Source organism: Anticarsia gemmatalis, unplaced genomic scaffold, assembly GCF_050436995.1.
Source record: "Anticarsia gemmatalis isolate Benzon Research Colony breed Stoneville strain unplaced genomic scaffold, ilAntGemm2 primary ctg00000050.1, whole genome shotgun sequence".
Classification (NCBI taxonomy): Eukaryota; Metazoa; Arthropoda; class Insecta; order Lepidoptera; family Erebidae; genus Anticarsia; species Anticarsia gemmatalis.
The window spans coordinates 63,506-79,955 of NW_027466807.1; the positions used below are offsets into that span (position 1 = coordinate 63,506).

At 45.7% G+C, this 16,450-nt stretch overlaps 8 protein-coding genes across 8 annotated transcripts; all 8 read right to left on the reverse strand.

Annotated features, from left to right (window-relative positions):
• Positions 1-111: 111 nt before the first annotated feature.
• On the reverse strand, positions 112-644 carry LOC142987053 (histone H4). The gene has a single exon (XM_076135611.1). The coding sequence runs from the start codon at positions 636-638 to the stop codon at positions 327-329; it is 312 nt and encodes a 103-aa protein (XP_075991726.1). The 5' UTR covers positions 639-644; the 3' UTR covers positions 112-326.
• LOC142986982 (uncharacterized) lies at positions 634-10,989 on the reverse strand. Its single transcript, XM_076135536.1, has 3 exons — positions 9,344-10,989; positions 3,210-3,270; positions 634-2,963 (listed from the first exon to the last, which is right to left on the reverse strand). Exons 1-3 carry the CDS (start codon positions 10,069-10,071, stop codon positions 1,068-1,070), a joined length of 2,685 nt encoding a protein of 894 aa, XP_075991651.1. The 5' UTR covers positions 10,072-10,989; the 3' UTR covers positions 634-1,067.
• On the reverse strand, positions 4,170-4,880 carry LOC142987013 (histone H3). Its single transcript, XM_076135570.1, has one exon. It carries the CDS (start codon positions 4,712-4,714, stop codon positions 4,304-4,306), a length of 411 nt encoding a protein of 136 aa, XP_075991685.1. The 5' UTR covers positions 4,715-4,880; the 3' UTR covers positions 4,170-4,303.
• Positions 5,722-6,246, reverse strand: LOC142987038 (histone H2B). Its single transcript, XM_076135595.1, has one exon. It carries the CDS (start codon positions 6,164-6,166, stop codon positions 5,792-5,794), a length of 375 nt encoding a protein of 124 aa, XP_075991710.1. The 5' UTR covers positions 6,167-6,246; the 3' UTR covers positions 5,722-5,791.
• Positions 7,396-7,944, reverse strand: LOC142987032 (histone H2A). The gene has a single exon (XM_076135590.1). The coding sequence runs from the start codon at positions 7,895-7,897 to the stop codon at positions 7,523-7,525; it is 375 nt and encodes a 124-aa protein (XP_075991705.1). The 5' UTR covers positions 7,898-7,944; the 3' UTR covers positions 7,396-7,522.
• Positions 10,990-11,610: 621 nt separating the features above from the next.
• Positions 11,611-12,358, reverse strand: LOC142987050 (histone H4). Its single transcript, XM_076135607.1, has one exon. The coding sequence runs from the start codon at positions 12,273-12,275 to the stop codon at positions 11,964-11,966; it is 312 nt and encodes a 103-aa protein (XP_075991722.1). The 5' UTR covers positions 12,276-12,358; the 3' UTR covers positions 11,611-11,963.
• A 904-nt stretch (positions 12,359-13,262) lies between these two features.
• On the reverse strand, positions 13,263-13,973 carry LOC142987016 (histone H3). Its single transcript, XM_076135573.1, has one exon. The coding sequence runs from the start codon at positions 13,805-13,807 to the stop codon at positions 13,397-13,399; it is 411 nt and encodes a 136-aa protein (XP_075991688.1). The 5' UTR covers positions 13,808-13,973; the 3' UTR covers positions 13,263-13,396.
• Positions 13,974-14,754: 781 nt separating this feature from the next.
• LOC142987034 (histone H2B) lies at positions 14,755-15,602 on the reverse strand. Its single transcript, XM_076135592.1, has one exon. The coding sequence runs from the start codon at positions 15,257-15,259 to the stop codon at positions 14,885-14,887; it is 375 nt and encodes a 124-aa protein (XP_075991707.1). The 5' UTR covers positions 15,260-15,602; the 3' UTR covers positions 14,755-14,884.
• Between the last annotated feature and the right edge of the window lie 848 nt (positions 15,603-16,450).

Genomic DNA, 16,450 nt, shown 5'->3' on the forward strand with positions numbered 1-16,450 from the left:
TGTTATAGTAAACTACTCGGTACGTTGCGTGCGTTCTAGCGTTAGTAGGTGAAGTGAATTTATTCATATATTATTATTATGTACGTGTATAGTATACTGTATACAGTATACTACTATGTAGTATAGTATGAGAGTTTGACTTATCGTGTGTTCATTATAGAAACATAAACTTTATAATAGTTTATATGAATCGTATGCGGCCCTGAAAAGGGCCTTTTTATTAGCGCTATCACATATGACGCGTACGCTCAACGAGCGATGCGCAATTGCGACAGTGCCGGCTGGAGGACGGGTGTGTGTGTCGTCGTCCGTCGAGCAGAAGCAGCTTAACCGCCGAAACCGTACAGGGTGCGGCCTTGACGTTTCAGCGCGTAGACGACGTCCATGGCGGTGACGGTCTTCCTCTTGGCGTGCTCGGTGTATGTGACGGCGTCGCGGATCACGTTCTCGAGGAACACCTTCAGCACACCGCGAGTCTCCTCGTAAATAAGACCGGAGATACGCTTGACGCCGCCTCTGCGCGCGAGACGACGGATGGCGGGCTTCGTGATACCCTGGATGTTATCGCGAAGCACTTTCCTGTGGCGCTTGGCTCCTCCCTTTCCCAGACCTTTTCCTCCCTTTCCGCGGCCGGTCATCTTCTTTGTTCTTTAGTGTTGTGACGTTGAGTTGAGCAGACAGACAAGTGACGCGCGCACGTTGTTCAACGGGCGAGCGCTGGCGAACGACTGGGTGCACGGGCCGTTGGGTTGTCTTTGTTACAGCAGGTGTGCGTAACAGGAGCTACTACCAGCCCGTCGGGCTGTTTCAGCGGTATCTAGCGCCGCCTGCAGATACAGGCGGGTCGCTGGGGCGGGGCTTTTACCCCTTGGAGCTGTGCCGGAGTGTCGTGTCCGGCGGGCGAAGCGGTGGGCGAGGTCAGGCCCGTGCGGGTTTATCCCCGCGGGCGGACCTCAAGCCGTCCGCTTCCGTGTCACGTCCGGGTGTTGGTGGCAGGGGTCCCTCCTGTCCTGGGCGAGGTCGAGCTCACCGCGGAGGCGTCCGCGGCGAGCGCCCGTCAGCCCGGCTCAGGAGGGTGCCGGTGGCGTCGGTCCAGTGTTTGCGGCTATCAATTCCAATGCGGCCAGCACCCGCTGGAGCATGCCGATGACGGCGGCCATATCTGGATCCAGCGCGCCAGTCCCGGGCACCGTGGCGGCCCTCCGCTGCGGCTGGGGTTGGTGGCTGTCTTCGGGCTCAGGTCTCCTCTTCATCTGTTTCTGTTGTTGTTGATGATCCTGTTGCTGTTGTTGTTGCTGCTGTTGTTTCTGCTGGGCGGGCGGGCGCTGCGACGCCGGTGCCGGCTGTGCGGAGCTCGGCGCTTGCTGCGGTGCGGCGTGCGGCTTCTTTGCGCCGCGCTTTCTGCGGCGGCGGCGGGATGGTCCGGAGGGTGCTGTGGCTGCGTTCGCCGCGGCCATGAGGGAGCCAGGGGCGTTGTCTTCCCTCAGGTCGGCGGCAGGTATCTTCCTCGCGGAGGGTGCGGAGGTGCGCGCGACTGTGCCCGCCTTCTTGTTGCGGGCCTCGCGCTTGAAGGCGGGACAGGCGATGTTATTCGCCGTGTGGGCACCCCCGCAGTTGGCGCAGGTCGGCGGCTCCTCCCGCGGGCGCGCGCAGTCTCGCGCGGCGTGCTCCTCTCCACAACGCACACAGGCGAGGCGCCTGTGGCAGTTGTGAGAGGAGTGGCGAAAGCCTTGGCAGCGGTGGCACTGGGCAGGACCCCTCTTGCCCCGCCAGGCCTCGATCTTCACGCCGGGCATATAGAGGAGCTCCGTGACCTCATATATGCCCGGCACTGCGTCTCTTGTGCGCGCCAGCTGCGCGAAGTACAAGCAGCCGGGTCGTCCCTGGCGGGCCTGGATTGGCCGCACGTGCTCTGGAGTGAAGCCACGCGCCGTCAGCTCCTCAGCGATGAGCTCCGGCGGCGTGCCCACCGGCAGCCCCCTGATGGCCACCTTCAGGCTTCGCTCCTCCGGGAGGGAGTAGGAGAACCATGACAGGTTCTCCTTGGTTGCCAAAGTCGTTAGGTACCGCTGTATGATGCGGTACTCCTCGGCCGACTTTGGCAGAAATCTGACCCCCTTCCCGAAGGGTCTCCCATTGGGCGCGTGGCCCAGGAGTTCCTTAAGGGCCCTAAAGTGGGTAGGCCAATCAGGGAGCGCCTCTACCACCAGAGGCGGGTAGCGAGGGGTGGTCGGCTTCTCAGAGGAGGCGGCGGCGGTGGCGGCGGTGGCGGCGGCGGCGTTGGACGTCCCGGCTGCGGACTTTAGCGCTGCGGTGACGGTGGGTGCGGCGGCAGAGGCCATGGCGGCATAAGAGGGGCCCGCCACATCCATTGGCGAGCTCCTGTCGGCATTCTGCGTCGCCGCCTGTGCAGATGGTACGGAGGGCGGCGTAATGAAATACGCCACGCGCTTCTCCGGTGCAGGCGGCGATGTGAAGTCGTCTGGGGGCGACGCGGGAGGCGGTGCGGGAGAGCGGGGGGCCGCTTGCGGCGGCGCCTCCCTGATGCGCGGGTCCCTCCTGGGGAGCGGAGAGACGGCATGGGCGGGCGACGGCGGAGGCCAGGCGGTGTCCGCGTGGTGGCCCTGCGCGGAGACACTTGCCGGTGTTGGTGTTGTCGGGGTGGAGCGCGGTGAGGGGGCGAAGTACGCCTCACCCGCTCCTGGTGCCGGAGCTCGCGGCGTCGGCGTCGGCGTCGGCGTCGGGCTGCGTGGTGGGCTGCGCGGCGAGCTTTGTGGCCTGGCTTTAACTGCCTGACCCGATGCCAGCACACGGTCCAGTATGGCGCGCGCGTTACCGCTGGACCGTGTGGGCGCGCGCTTCTCGACACCGGGCGACTGCGCAGGCTGCGGGCGCGTCGGCTTCCGGGCCGAGGGAGGTGCCGGCGGAGGTATTCGCGGCATTTCGGTGGCGGTCGGCGAGTGCTAATCACTCGCCGATCCCTCCGGCGCTAGGCGTCCACCGCACCGAACCCCCGGGGCTTGCCGCTGGTGGCAGACCGGGGGCCGAGGCGGCGGAGTGCCGCGCGTGGTCCGGAGGGGGGCGGGGAAGCGTAGGTGACGGAGCCGAACCGCGACCTCAAAACAAAGTGTGGTTTGTGGTTACAAAGAAAGAGGTCCGGGCGGTTTTCGCGGCGCGCTGTAGCGCGTAGCGCGTGCGTAGCGCTCTACGATGTAGACGGAGGCGGAGCTCGATCTACGCAGAGAGCTCCGTCTCGCGTCGCGGCCCGAACTGTCCATGCACGGGCCAGTACATGCCCCTCATTTATATACGCGTTGCGGCGCTCGCTCGAGCTCGCTCGTTCGCTAGTCGATAGGTCGGTCGGAACTCGGACGCGCAGGGTTTGTTTTGTTTTGGCGGGCCGTGTGCGACTTGCTGCCTCATTTTAGTTGATATTATTGTATATGTATATTTAAAAAAAAAAAAAAAAAAAACGTAAATTTCAACTATTTACTTAATTATATAAACTAATCAAATAATATTTATTTATTAATATTATAACACACCGCCTTTAATATGGTTAGCAGTGTACAACATCATAATATTGATTAAAAAAAAAAAAAAAAAAGAAAAAAACAAAAAGTATTATTTTAGGTACCTATATTAAATTGGTTGTTAGATTTTGATAATTTTTATCATCATTCAGCAGTAGGTACCTATCTATATTTATTATAAGCATACAATACACGATCAGTATTATTTAAGGAGTGTCTGTCTGGTTAAAAGAAAAAGAAAAAAAAAAAAAAATGTATAAGTACAGTAATGTAGGTAATGAAATTCGACCATTTTGTATTTAGGATCTATTTCGTCCTATATGTACTGTCTCTATTATAATATGTAATATTATATAATATGTAGCTGTATGTACCACGCCAGTAAATATTGTAATTTGTCAAATATGATGGACTTATGTATATTGTGTGTAGGCCTGCATCTTTATAGCTAGCTTGTACAGGAATGATGATATCATGTTGCAACTGCTATATTTTATTTTATTATATTTATATGGGGACCATACTTGCAGTATTTAGATATTAGGTAGGTATATTGTGTGTGTTAATTAATAGTTTGTTTGACTTTTTAATGTTAGTTGCAGAAACATATTTTATTACAAAAATATATGACTCATGTGTGGCCCTGAAAAGGGCCTTTTTGGTATTCGGCTGAGCGGCAATACAAGTGTATACTTAATAGGTGTATACAACAATATATCGCACACCGCCTTGTACACGCCAACTGCAGTACTCGATAGTACTGACTGCAGTTAGGCGCGCTCTCCGCGGATCCTGCGCGCCAGCTGTATATCCTTGGGCATGATGGTGACACGCTTGGCGTGGATGGCGCAAAGGTTGGTGTCTTCGAAGAGACCGACGAGGTAAGCCTCGCTGGCCTCCTGCAGGGCCATCACAGCGGAGCTCTGGAAACGGAGATCGGTCTTGAAGTCTTGAGCGATCTCACGCACCAAACGCTGGAACGGAAGCTTGCGGATCAACAGCTCGGTACTCTTCTGGTAACGACGAATCTCACGGAGCGCTACGGTTCCGGGCCTGTAACGATGGGGCTTCTTGACACCACCGGTTGCCGGTGCGCTCTTGCGGGCCGCCTTGGTGGCGAGCTGCTTCCTCGGTGCCTTACCACCGGTGGACTTGCGAGCGGTCTGCTTGGTACGCGCCATTTCTTAATTGAATTGAATTGTACTGAAACTGAACCTGAACGAACGACGTGCGGTGCGAACGGCGCGACTGTGCGAGCGGGAATGAAACGCGCATTGCCCGTCCCACTCGTATTTATACGATCGACACGGGCCGACAGCGCGAACCGGCCGCGGCGAACTCACTTGGAATTTTCTCTCTAAATTCGTATAAATCCTTTATTTTAAAGCGTACATAATATATTATATTGTGTGTACGTGTTTATATTATTATTCTATAAGTAACTTGATAAACGTCAAACTATGATAAACGTCATTTTTTTTTTTTCTTTTTTTTTTTTTTCTTTATAACATTGAATGACAACTATTTGAACGAACGAAACATGAAACAAAATGCGTTATACCTATATGTTATTCTTACAATTATCATTATTTTATTTTTTTTTGTTATTTTTAAGTAAGTATTTATAATATTTTATTTAAGTACATAATATTGTATACCGTTCATCACCTATAAACATTACACCTATCACTGTATTTCTCCATCGACTATTTGCAGTTTAGTAACTTGATAAACGTCAAACTATGATAAACGTCTTTTTTTTTTTTTTCTTTTTTTTTTTCCCATATAACATTGAATGACAACTATTTGAATTTTATTGAAGTACTTAAAATAATATTAGGCAGGCAATATTATTATGTACGATATGGGTATAGTACTCTGGTCGTGGAGCTTCAAAGTGTCATTATATTATTATATTTATTATCATCATACTTTATATTATATAAATAATATATATGTATTGTTGTTTTTGTCAATAATATAATTCCATTGTGTTACTATTTTTCTGTGTGTATTAAATTTAATCGTTGCAGATCGTAAAGGATAGCGACTGGGAGTGATGGAGATAGGTTTTTTTTTATGTTGTTGTTTGACTTTTGACATGTTTATCAACAGAAACATACATTTTGTATGTTAAATTGTATATGAAAATATTTGTGGCCCTGAAAAGGGCCTTTTGTTTGTGCGCAACACATAGGTAGGTGAGTATGTGGTGAGCGCAACGGTGGCGGCGGTACAAGTGCAAGCACACGCTGTGCTCACTTGGAGCTGGTGTACTTGGTGACAGCTTTGGTACCCTCGCTGACGGCGTGCTTGGCGAGCTCACCGGGCAGCAGGAGCCTCACGGATGTCTGCACCTCCCTCGATGTGATGGTGGACCTCTTGTTGTAGTGGGCCAGACGAGACGCTTCGGCGGCGATGCGTTCGAAGATGTCGTTAACGAAAGAGTTCATGATCGACATAGCCTTCGAGGAGATACCGGTGTCGGGGTGGACCTGCTTGAGCACCTTGTAGATGTAGATGGCGTAGCTCTCCTTCCTCTTGTGCTTCTTCTTTTTCTTGTCGGTCTTGGAGATGTTCTTTTGGGCCTTGCCGGATTTCTTGGCGGCCTTACCACTTGTCTTGGGCGGCATGGTGCGGCGATTCAACAATCACACAACAATACAATACGGAGCGCAAAATTCGATCCGTGCGGCACGGTGAGCGGTTGGATTGTGGTTCGAAATTGCAGAGAGGCCGCTCTTATTTATCGGCGCTCTCGCCGCGCGGTGGTGGCGACCTAAGGGAGCGCGCGCCGTCGGACGGGCCAATAGGAGCGCTCCGATGCGGTCTCTGTAAGCTCGACGCAGTGCTGACGCACGCCCGGCAGCTACACATCGCGGAGCGCGGAAAGGGCGGGGGGCGATCGACGCGGTACAGAATACTGGCTAAGGCTGTTTAAAAAAAAAAAAAATTAAAAAAAAATTAAAAAAAAAAAAAAAAACACTCACACACTCTCACAATATAATATAATGCTAAGCCAAGTATGTTTTGTTTGTGTTTTATCTAATAGGTATACATATATTATTCACTTATTAAATGTATTAACTTTATCGTTAGATTTTTTATTTATTTATATATTTGCGTTCTGCGAACGACTGACATAGATGAAATAAATATTATAACCTAATTATTTTATTGTATCGGTGTTTACATACCATAATAAGAGTGTACATATTTTGTAATTATAAATACATACGTTGTTGACACGTGGATAAACTAAACTGTACTCACTATTAAGCATTTTTTATTATTTTTTTTTTATTTAAATCAGCACCTACATGCCATATGATAATATTTATTTAATGAGTTATCGATATTTCATAATTATGAACTACAACTAACTGCTACTACTACAACTGACATAGGTACGCAAAAAAAAAAAGAAAAAAAAAAAACATTGGTAAGTATTTGAATCTGGCTGAGATGACGTATATTTTTTTTTTTTGTTATTCCGTTTTACGGCCCTGTGATCTAGCACTTTTGAGCTTTTTTGTAATCTGTGGTTATATCGAAGTTACGGTATTGGTAATGAAATTAAATAGTGGAATTTGGGAAGATGACGTATATAATAATAATTGTTGCCATATAGTATAATATAATGTATTGTACTTTTATACTATATATTATCATACTTATTACGTTTATTAATTAATAATATAATTATTAAAAAATCTATTCGTTCGTGGGGGTTTTTTTTTTTTTCTCTGTTGTTGTTTGTTTTGTGTGTGTTTGACTTTTAATAATGTTGCAACAGAAACAGTCATTCATTATCATAGGATAATTATGATAAATAGATAGACTTTGATTCATATTGTGGCCCTGAAAAGGGCCTTTTGTAAGAAAAATGCACGCCGCCGTCGTCGTCGTCTTGGTCGTACGACAGCAACGTATCATTATATCTTCCCACGAAGTGCGTCGGGTGTGAGGAGGAGGAGTAGGCGGTGGTTTTAAGCCTTCTTCTCGGTCTTCTTGGGCAGCAGGACCGCCTGGATGTTCGGCAGGACACCGCCTTGGGCGATGGTCACGCCGGAGAGCAGTTTGTTCAACTCCTCGTCGTTGCGGATGGCCAACTGAAGGTGACGGGGAATGATCCTGGTCTTCTTGTTGTCCCTCGCTGCGTTGCCGGCCAACTCGAGAACCTCAGCGGCCAAGTACTCCATGACGGCGGCCAGGTACACTGGTGCACCGGCACCGACGCGCTCGGCGTAATTGCCGTTACGCAGGAGCCTGTGGATACGACCGACGGGGAACTGAAGACCGGCACGGTTGGAGCGAGACTTTGCCTTTCCCTTGACTTTGCCACCTTTGCCGCGGCCCGACATGTTGAAGAGTTTTTAAATTGAAGATTTGAAAACAAAGTTAAACACGTATGTACACACACAGCTGAAACCGTGTGCGCGCGCAGCGAGTAAGCGTTGTAGAGTGACTCGCCGACAGCAGGGGCATTTTATTATATACGCGATCGCTGGCGCGCAACCGTCGGGCGGGGAGCGGAGTCGACGCTCACGAACGAAACGGGCGAGAAAACAACACGATAATCGCCGCTATTGCGCGTGCGCGGCACTTTCGCGCCATTTCCACGTTATATTTTATGAATTATAGATTTATGATTTATGTATAATGTATAATATATATGCTCAGTATAATGATGAGAATATCAATACAAATAAAGAAAAAAAAAAAAATTTTTTTTTTTCGTCCTGCAGTCGGGCGTCGTCACTTGTCAGTTTGATTTTGACAGTAACTAATAAAATATTTATGAATGTGTTTTTTTTTTTTTTTTTTCTCGTGTAGGTGAGTGTAGGTAGTCGGTGCAATTGCAATATCGTAGTGTCACTAATGTCACTTGAGAGTTATAATAATTTGAATAAATTGTGAGTGAGTAACGTACGCGTGCAAATTGCAATGTGCATCGCGATGTGATTAGAGCTAATACATTTATATTATTTACGAGTATCTAGGTACTCGCGAGTGACCTAGGGAAGCTAGGGTGTGTTTGTGTTTGTGTTTGTGTTGCGGTGTGCCGTTATAATGATATAATATCATCGTCATCATCATCGTATCGTGTGCTTCGTAGGTATGTGTTCGGCGGCTTTGGGTGAGTTTTTTATTTCAGATAAGCTGTTAGCTGTATATAGGTATTATGTAGTAGCTAGTTATAGTGTATGATATTCTAGGTGTTTTGAAATTATAGTTACGTTACGAGTTAACCACTCACATGTCATGTAGGGTGGCATAGGTAACGTCGTCGGTTCGTGTATTGTTTGATTCGTCGTCGACTATCATAGCATAGCTATACAATTATTATAATTATTGTTGTTATTATCTCTCTCGTGTTATATACCTTAGTTAGTTAGTTAGTTAGTTGGTTGGTTACATAGCTGTGGTAGTTTATTGTTTTGTTAGTAGTTGGTTGGTTAGTTTGTTTGACTTTCTGTATACGCATCAGAAACGAATATGTATGTTTGTACATGATTCATGAATATATTGTTAGCCCTGAAAAGGGCTGTTTTTGGTAGTGGCGAGCGAGTGTGTCACGCACGCCGCCGTGAGGCTCGCGGCTGCTGCGACGGCGACCCGGTGGCGGGTCGCTCGCTGCCGCTGCTGCTGCTGCTGCTGCTGCTGCTGCTGCTGCTGCTGCTGCTGATGCTGCGGCGGCGGCGCGGCGGGACCGACGACGCGACGACGGTGTAGCGCGACCATGCACCGCACCCGCGCGTGTATAGCGCGCGCACTCGTTGGCTGCGGCCGGCGTGTGTGATATTTACTTCTTGGCTGCGGCTGCCTTCTTCGCGGCGGGCTTGGACTTGGGCGTAGCGGCGGCCTTCTTGGGCTTGGGCGCCTTCGGCTTCTTCGTGGGTGGCTTCGCGGTCTTCTTAGCCTTGGGTGCGGCGCCGCCCTTGGCCTTGGCGGGCGCGGCGGCCTTCTTGGCGGCGGGCTTCTTCTTCGCGGCGGCGGCGGCCTTCTTGTCCTTCGCGGCGGCCGAAGCCTTGGCTTTGGACGGCGATGCGGAGGCAGACGCGGACGCGGCTGCGGCCTTCTTGCTCTTGGCGCCGGCGGCGGAGGCGGTCGCCTTCTTGCCGGCCTTCGACGCTGCCGCTGCACCCTTGCCGGCGGCTGCCTTGCCCGCACCGGCGCTCGCGCTCGGCTTCTTGGCGGCGGCCGACTTGGACTCTAGCTTGAACGAACCGGACGCGCCCTTGCCCTTGGTCTGGATGAGCGCGCCGGACTCGACGGCGCTCTTCAGGTATTTTCTGATGAACGGCGCCAACTTCTCGGCGTCTACCTTGTACTGAGCGGCGATGTACTTCTTGATCGCCTGCAGCGAGGATCCGCTGCGCTCCTTCATCTCCTTGATAGCGTTGTTCACCATCTCGGACGTCTTCGGGTGCGTAGGCTTCGCCTTAGGTTTCTTAGCGCCGCCCGCCTGTCTTGCCTGTTTCTTTGCTGGTGTAGCGGGAGCGGGAGCTTCGGCGGCGACTGCTGTATCGGCCATTGTTGATTGTTGATAGATTGATTGCGAGAGTAAGTAAGTAAGTAAGTGAGAGAGAGAGAGAACGATCAAACAAACGTGTTCACGCGAGTGTGAAAGAGAGGTTCGATCTGAGACTTCGACTATCGTAGTAGATGTCGCCACTATACGCAACTTGCCACCCGATTAGCTACCTCGAGACTTTACCGTAACGAGGGCCATTCTGTCGCGAGACGATTTCTCGTATGAACACTTCATACTTTTCACTAACACGTATCTAATTAAATACAAATTTATTATATTTTTGTTATGTAACCACACTCGTTTATTGTATTTTCGTATACATAATGAACGAGACTATCTACCGGTACCGATAGATATCGCATAAAACGAACGATCGAGCCGGCGCTCACCATTATAATCCATACTGTCTACTTGGCATACCTCGCGTTCACTTCAAAATGTATTTTTCTCTATAAAACACAACGTTTCAGTTGTAAACGGTCGATAAATCAACAAGGAGGATATCGAGCTTGAAACGTATCAACATTTCATTTGTATTAACACTTTGGTCGAACGTATTAGACGATTAAAAGTGAACCTTCGTAAAACACGAAAGCGTTATACCACTTAAGGACGGGCGAGTCAGACCTGGTGGTATAACGTTTAATAAACTAATATAAAATTACAAAATACTATATTAAACAATGTGAAAGTGCATATAATGCAATTCAACATGCCAATAGACGAATAATCACGTTATGCACACGCTCAATCTCTCGCCGTACGTACACACACGGTACACGGTACGGAGACAGACACCCGTGTCCCGTGTAAGTTTAGTAGATTCATTCCCTTAGGCAGTGCTCTCAGTTACAGCTATTAATTATTATTATGTACCAGTGTCCAACAACACAACACTTACTTGAACACAATATTAAACACACACACAAATATTAATTAATTAATATTATGCATAAAATTTTCTATTTAGTTCGATTTGTCTAAATATGTATGTAAGTTTTAACAACAACATTACTTTGATGTTGACATGTACACATACCATATATAATATATCAATATGACAATTATTATTTTAATTATCATACAGTTACGTTAGTTAGTGTTAAACTGTTTATATTCTCTATTATTTAAATGTTACTCGAAACATTTTAATTCTAATCTTAATACCTATTATTAATGCTTGCATGTTATTTATTACTATGTACCTATTTGTAATTTGTACGGATATTTCTATTTCAGGTTACCGGTAAGCAGCTGAGCTGAGGCTGAGGCTGAGCCCTGAGGACATTCGACGTCGCAACGTAGCATCAACTAAGAAGAAACGCAGTCGAATGCAGAGAGAGACGATCCAGGTATGTCAGTCAGTGTTCTGGTTACAAATATTGTATTTTTGTAATATATGTACATACTCACTCATAACTTCAAACAAGTAGTAGCTGTACATAAGTAAGTTGACAGAGAGATACACCAGTATCAATGATTTTATCATAACACATTATATAGGTAGGTAGGTTACCTACGTACGTGTATTATACTCTATTCGTTTCATATAATATTGATGATTATGTTATAGTAAACTACTCGGTACGTTGCGTTCTAGCGTTAGTAGGTGAAGTGAATTTATTCATATATTATTATTATGTACGTGTATAGTAGGTATACAGTATAGTACTACTATGTAGTATAGTATGAGAGTTTGACTTATCGTGTGTTCATTATAGAAACATAAACTTTATAATAGTTTATATGAATCGTATGCGGCCCTGAAAAGGGCCTTTTTATTAGCGCTATCACATATGACGCGTACGCTCAACGAGCGATGCGCAATTGCGACAGTGCCGGCTGGAGGACGGGACGGGTGTGTGTGTCGTCGTCCGTCGAGCAGAAGCAGCTTAACCGCCGAAACCGTACAGGGTGCGGCCTTGACGTTTCAGCGCGTAGACGACGTCCATGGCGGTGACGGTCTTCCTCTTGGCGTGCTCGGTGTATGTGACGGCGTCGCGGATCACGTTCTCGAGGAACACCTTCAGCACACCGCGAGTCTCCTCGTAAATAAGACCGGAGATACGCTTGACGCCGCCTCTGCGCGCGAGACGACGGATGGCGGGCTTCGTGATACCCTGGATGTTATCGCGAAGCACTTTCCTGTGGCGCTTGGCTCCTCCCTTTCCCAGACCTTTTCCTCCCTTTCCGCGGCCGGTCATCTTCTTTGTTCTTTAGTGTTGTGACGTTGAGTTGAGCAGACAGACAAGTGACGCGCGCACGTTGTTCAACGGGCGAGCGCTGGCGAACGACTGGATGCACGGGCCAGTACATGCCCCTCATTTATATACGCGTTGCGGCGCTCGCTCGAGCTCGCTCGTTCGCTAGTCGATAGGTCGGTCGGAACTCGGACGCGCAGGGTTTGTTTTGTTTTGGCGGGCCGTGTGCGACTTGCTGCCTCATTTTAGTTGATATTATTGTATATGTATATTTAAAAAAAAAAAAAAAAAAAACGTAAATTTCAACTATTTACTTAATTATATAAACTAATCAAATAATATTTATTTATTAATATTATAACACACCGCCTTTAATATGGTTAGCAGTGTACAACATCATAATATTGATTAAAAAAAAAAAAAAAAAAGAAAAAAACAAAAAGTATTATTTTAGGTACCTATATTAAATTGGTTGTTAGATTTTGATAATTTTTATCATCATTCAGCAGTAGGTACCTATCTATATTTATTATAAGCATACAATACACGATCAGTATTATTTAAGGAGTGTCTGTCTGGTTAAAAGAAAAAGAAAAAAAAAAAAAAATGTATAAGTACAGTAATGTAGGTAATGAAATTCGACCATTTTGTATTTAGGATCTATTTCGTCCTATATGTACTGTCTCTATTATAATATGTAATATTATATAATATGTAGCTGTATGTACCACGCCAGTAAATATTGTAATTTGTCAAATATGATGGACTTATGTATATTGTGTGTAGGCCTGCATCTTTATAGCTAGCTTGTACAGGAATGATGATATCATGTTGCAACTGCTATATTTTATTTTATTATATTTATATGGGGACCATACTTGCAGTATTTAGATATTAGGTAGGTATATTGTGTGTGTTAATTAATAGTTTGTTTGACTTTTTAATGTTAGTTGCAGAAACATATTTTATTACAAAAATATATGACTCATGTGTGGCCCTGAAAAGGGCCTTTTTGGTATTCGGCTGAGCGGCAATACAAGTGTATACTTAATAGGTGTATACAACAATATATCGCACACCGCCTTGTACACGCCAACTGCAGTACTCGATAGTACTGACTGCAGTTAGGCGCGCTCTCCGCGGATCCTGCGCGCCAGCTGTATATCCTTGGGCATGATGGTGACACGCTTGGCGTGGATGGCGCAAAGGTTGGTGTCTTCGAAGAGACCGACGAGGTAAGCCTCGCTGGCCTCCTGCAGGGCCATCACAGCGGAGCTCTGGAAACGGAGATCGGTCTTGAAGTCTTGAGCGATCTCACGCACCAAACGCTGGAACGGAAGCTTGCGGATCAACAGCTCGGTACTCTTCTGGTAACGACGAATCTCACGGAGCGCTACGGTTCCGGGCCTGTAACGATGGGGCTTCTTGACACCACCGGTTGCCGGTGCGCTCTTGCGGGCCGCCTTGGTGGCGAGCTGCTTCCTCGGTGCCTTACCACCGGTGGACTTGCGAGCGGTCTGCTTGGTACGCGCCATTTCTTAATTGAATTGAATTGTACTGAAACTGAACCTGAACGAACGACGTGCGGTGCGAACGGCGCGACTGTGCGAGCGGGAATGAAACGCGCATTGCCCGTCCCACTCGTATTTATACGATCGACACGGGCCGACAGCGCGAACCGGCCGCGGCGAACTCACTTGGAATTTTCTCTCTAAATTCGTATAAATCCTTTATTTTAAAGCGTACATAATATATTATATTGTGTGTACGTGTTTATATTATTATTCTATAAGTAACTTGATAAACGTCAAACTATGATAAACGTCATTTTTTTTTTTTCTTTTTTTTTTTTTTCTTTATAACATTGAATGACAACTATTTGAACGAACGAAACATGAAACAAAATGCGTTATACCTATATGTTATTCTTACAATTATCATTATTTTATTTTTTTTTGTTATTTTTAAGTAAGTATTTATAATATTTTATTTAAGTACATAATATTGTATACCGTTCATCACCTATAAACATTACACCTATCACTGTATTTCTCCATCGACTATTTGCAGTTTAGTAACTTGATAAACGTCAAACTATGATAAACGTCTTTTTTTTTTTTTTCTTTTTTTTTTTCCCATATAACATTGAATGACAACTATTTGAATTTTATTGAAGTACTTAAAATAATATTAGGCAGGCAATATTATTATGTACGATATGGGTATAGTACTCTGGTCGTGGAGCTTCAAAGTGTCATTATATTATTATATTTATTATCATCATACTTTATATTATATAAATAATATATATGTATTGTTGTTTTTGTCAATAATATAATTCCATTGTGTTACTATTTTTCTGTGTGTATTAAATTTAATCGTTGCAGATCGTAAAGGATAGCGACTGGGAGTGATGGAGATAGGTTTTTTTTTATGTTGTTGTTTGACTTTTGACATGTTTATCAACAGAAACATACATTTTGTATGTTAAATTGTATATGAAAATATTTGTGGCCCTGAAAAGGGCCTTTTGTTTGTGCGCAACACATAGGTAGGTGAGTATGTGGTGAGCGCAACGGTGGCGGCGGTACAAGTGCAAGCACACGCTGTGCTCACTTGGAGCTGGTGTACTTGGTGACAGCTTTGGTACCCTCGCTGACGGCGTGCTTGGCGAGCTCACCGGGCAGCAGGAGCCTCACGGATGTCTGCACCTCCCTCGATGTGATGGTGGACCTCTTGTTGTAGTGGGCCAGACGAGACGCTTCGGCGGCGATGCGTTCGAAGATGTCGTTAACGAAAGAGTTCATGATCGACATAGCCTTCGAGGAGATACCGGTGTCGGGGTGGACCTGCTTGAGCACCTTGTAGATGTAGATGGCGTAGCTCTCCTTCCTCTTGTGCTTCTTCTTTTTCTTGTCGGTCTTGGAGATGTTCTTTTGGGCCTTGCCGGATTTCTTGGCGGCCTTACCACTTGTCTTGGGCGGCATGGTGCGGCGATTCAACAATCACACAACAATACAATACGGAGCGCAAAATTCGATCCGTGCGGCACGGTGAGCGGTTGGATTGTGGTTCGAAATTGCAGAGAGGCCGCTCTTATTTATCGGCGCTCTCGCCGCGCGGTGGTGGCGACCTAAGGGAGCGCGCGCCGTCGGACGGGCCAATAGGAGCGCTCCGATGCGGTCTCTGTAAGCTCGACGCAGTGCTGACGCACGCCCGGCAGCTACACATCGCGGAGCGCGGAAAGGGCGGGGGGCGATCGACGCGGTACAGAATACTGGCTAAGGCTGTTTAAAAAAAAAAAAAATTAAAAAAAAATTAAAAAAAAAAAAAAAAACACTCACACACTCTCACAATATAATATAATGCTAAGCCAAGTATGTTTTGTTTGTGTTTTATCTAATAGGTATACATATATTATTCACTTATTAAATGTATTAACTTTATCGTTAGATTTTTTATTTATTTATATATTTGCGTTCTGCGAACGACTGACATAGATGAAATAAATATTATAACCTAATTATTTTATTGTATCGGTGTTTACATACCATAATAAGAGTGTACATATTTTGTAATTATAAATACATACGTTGTTGACACGTGGATAAACTAAACTGTACTCACTATTAAGCATTTTTTATTATTTTTTTTTTATTTAAATCAGCACCTACATGCCATATGATAATATTTATTTAATGAGTTATCGATATTTCATAATTATGAACTACAACTAACTGCTACTACTACAACTGACATAGGTACGCAAAAAAAAAAAGAAAAAAAAAAAACATTGGTAAGTATTTGAATCTGGCTGAGATGACGTATATTTTTTTTTTTTGTTATTCCGTTTTACGGCCCTGTGATCTAGCACTTTTGAGCTTTTTTGTAATCTGTGGTTATATCGAAGTTACGGTATTGGTAATGAAATTAAATAGTGGAATTTGGGAAGATGACGTATATAATAATAATTGTTGCCATATAGTATAATATAATGTATTGTACTTTTATACTATATATTATCATACTTATTACGTTTATTAATTAATAATATAATTATTAAAAAATCTATTCGTTCGTGGGGGTTTTTTTTTTTTTCTCTGTTGTTGTTTGTTTTGTGTGTGTTTGACTTTTAATAATGTTGCAACAGAAACAGTCATTCATTATCATAGGATAAT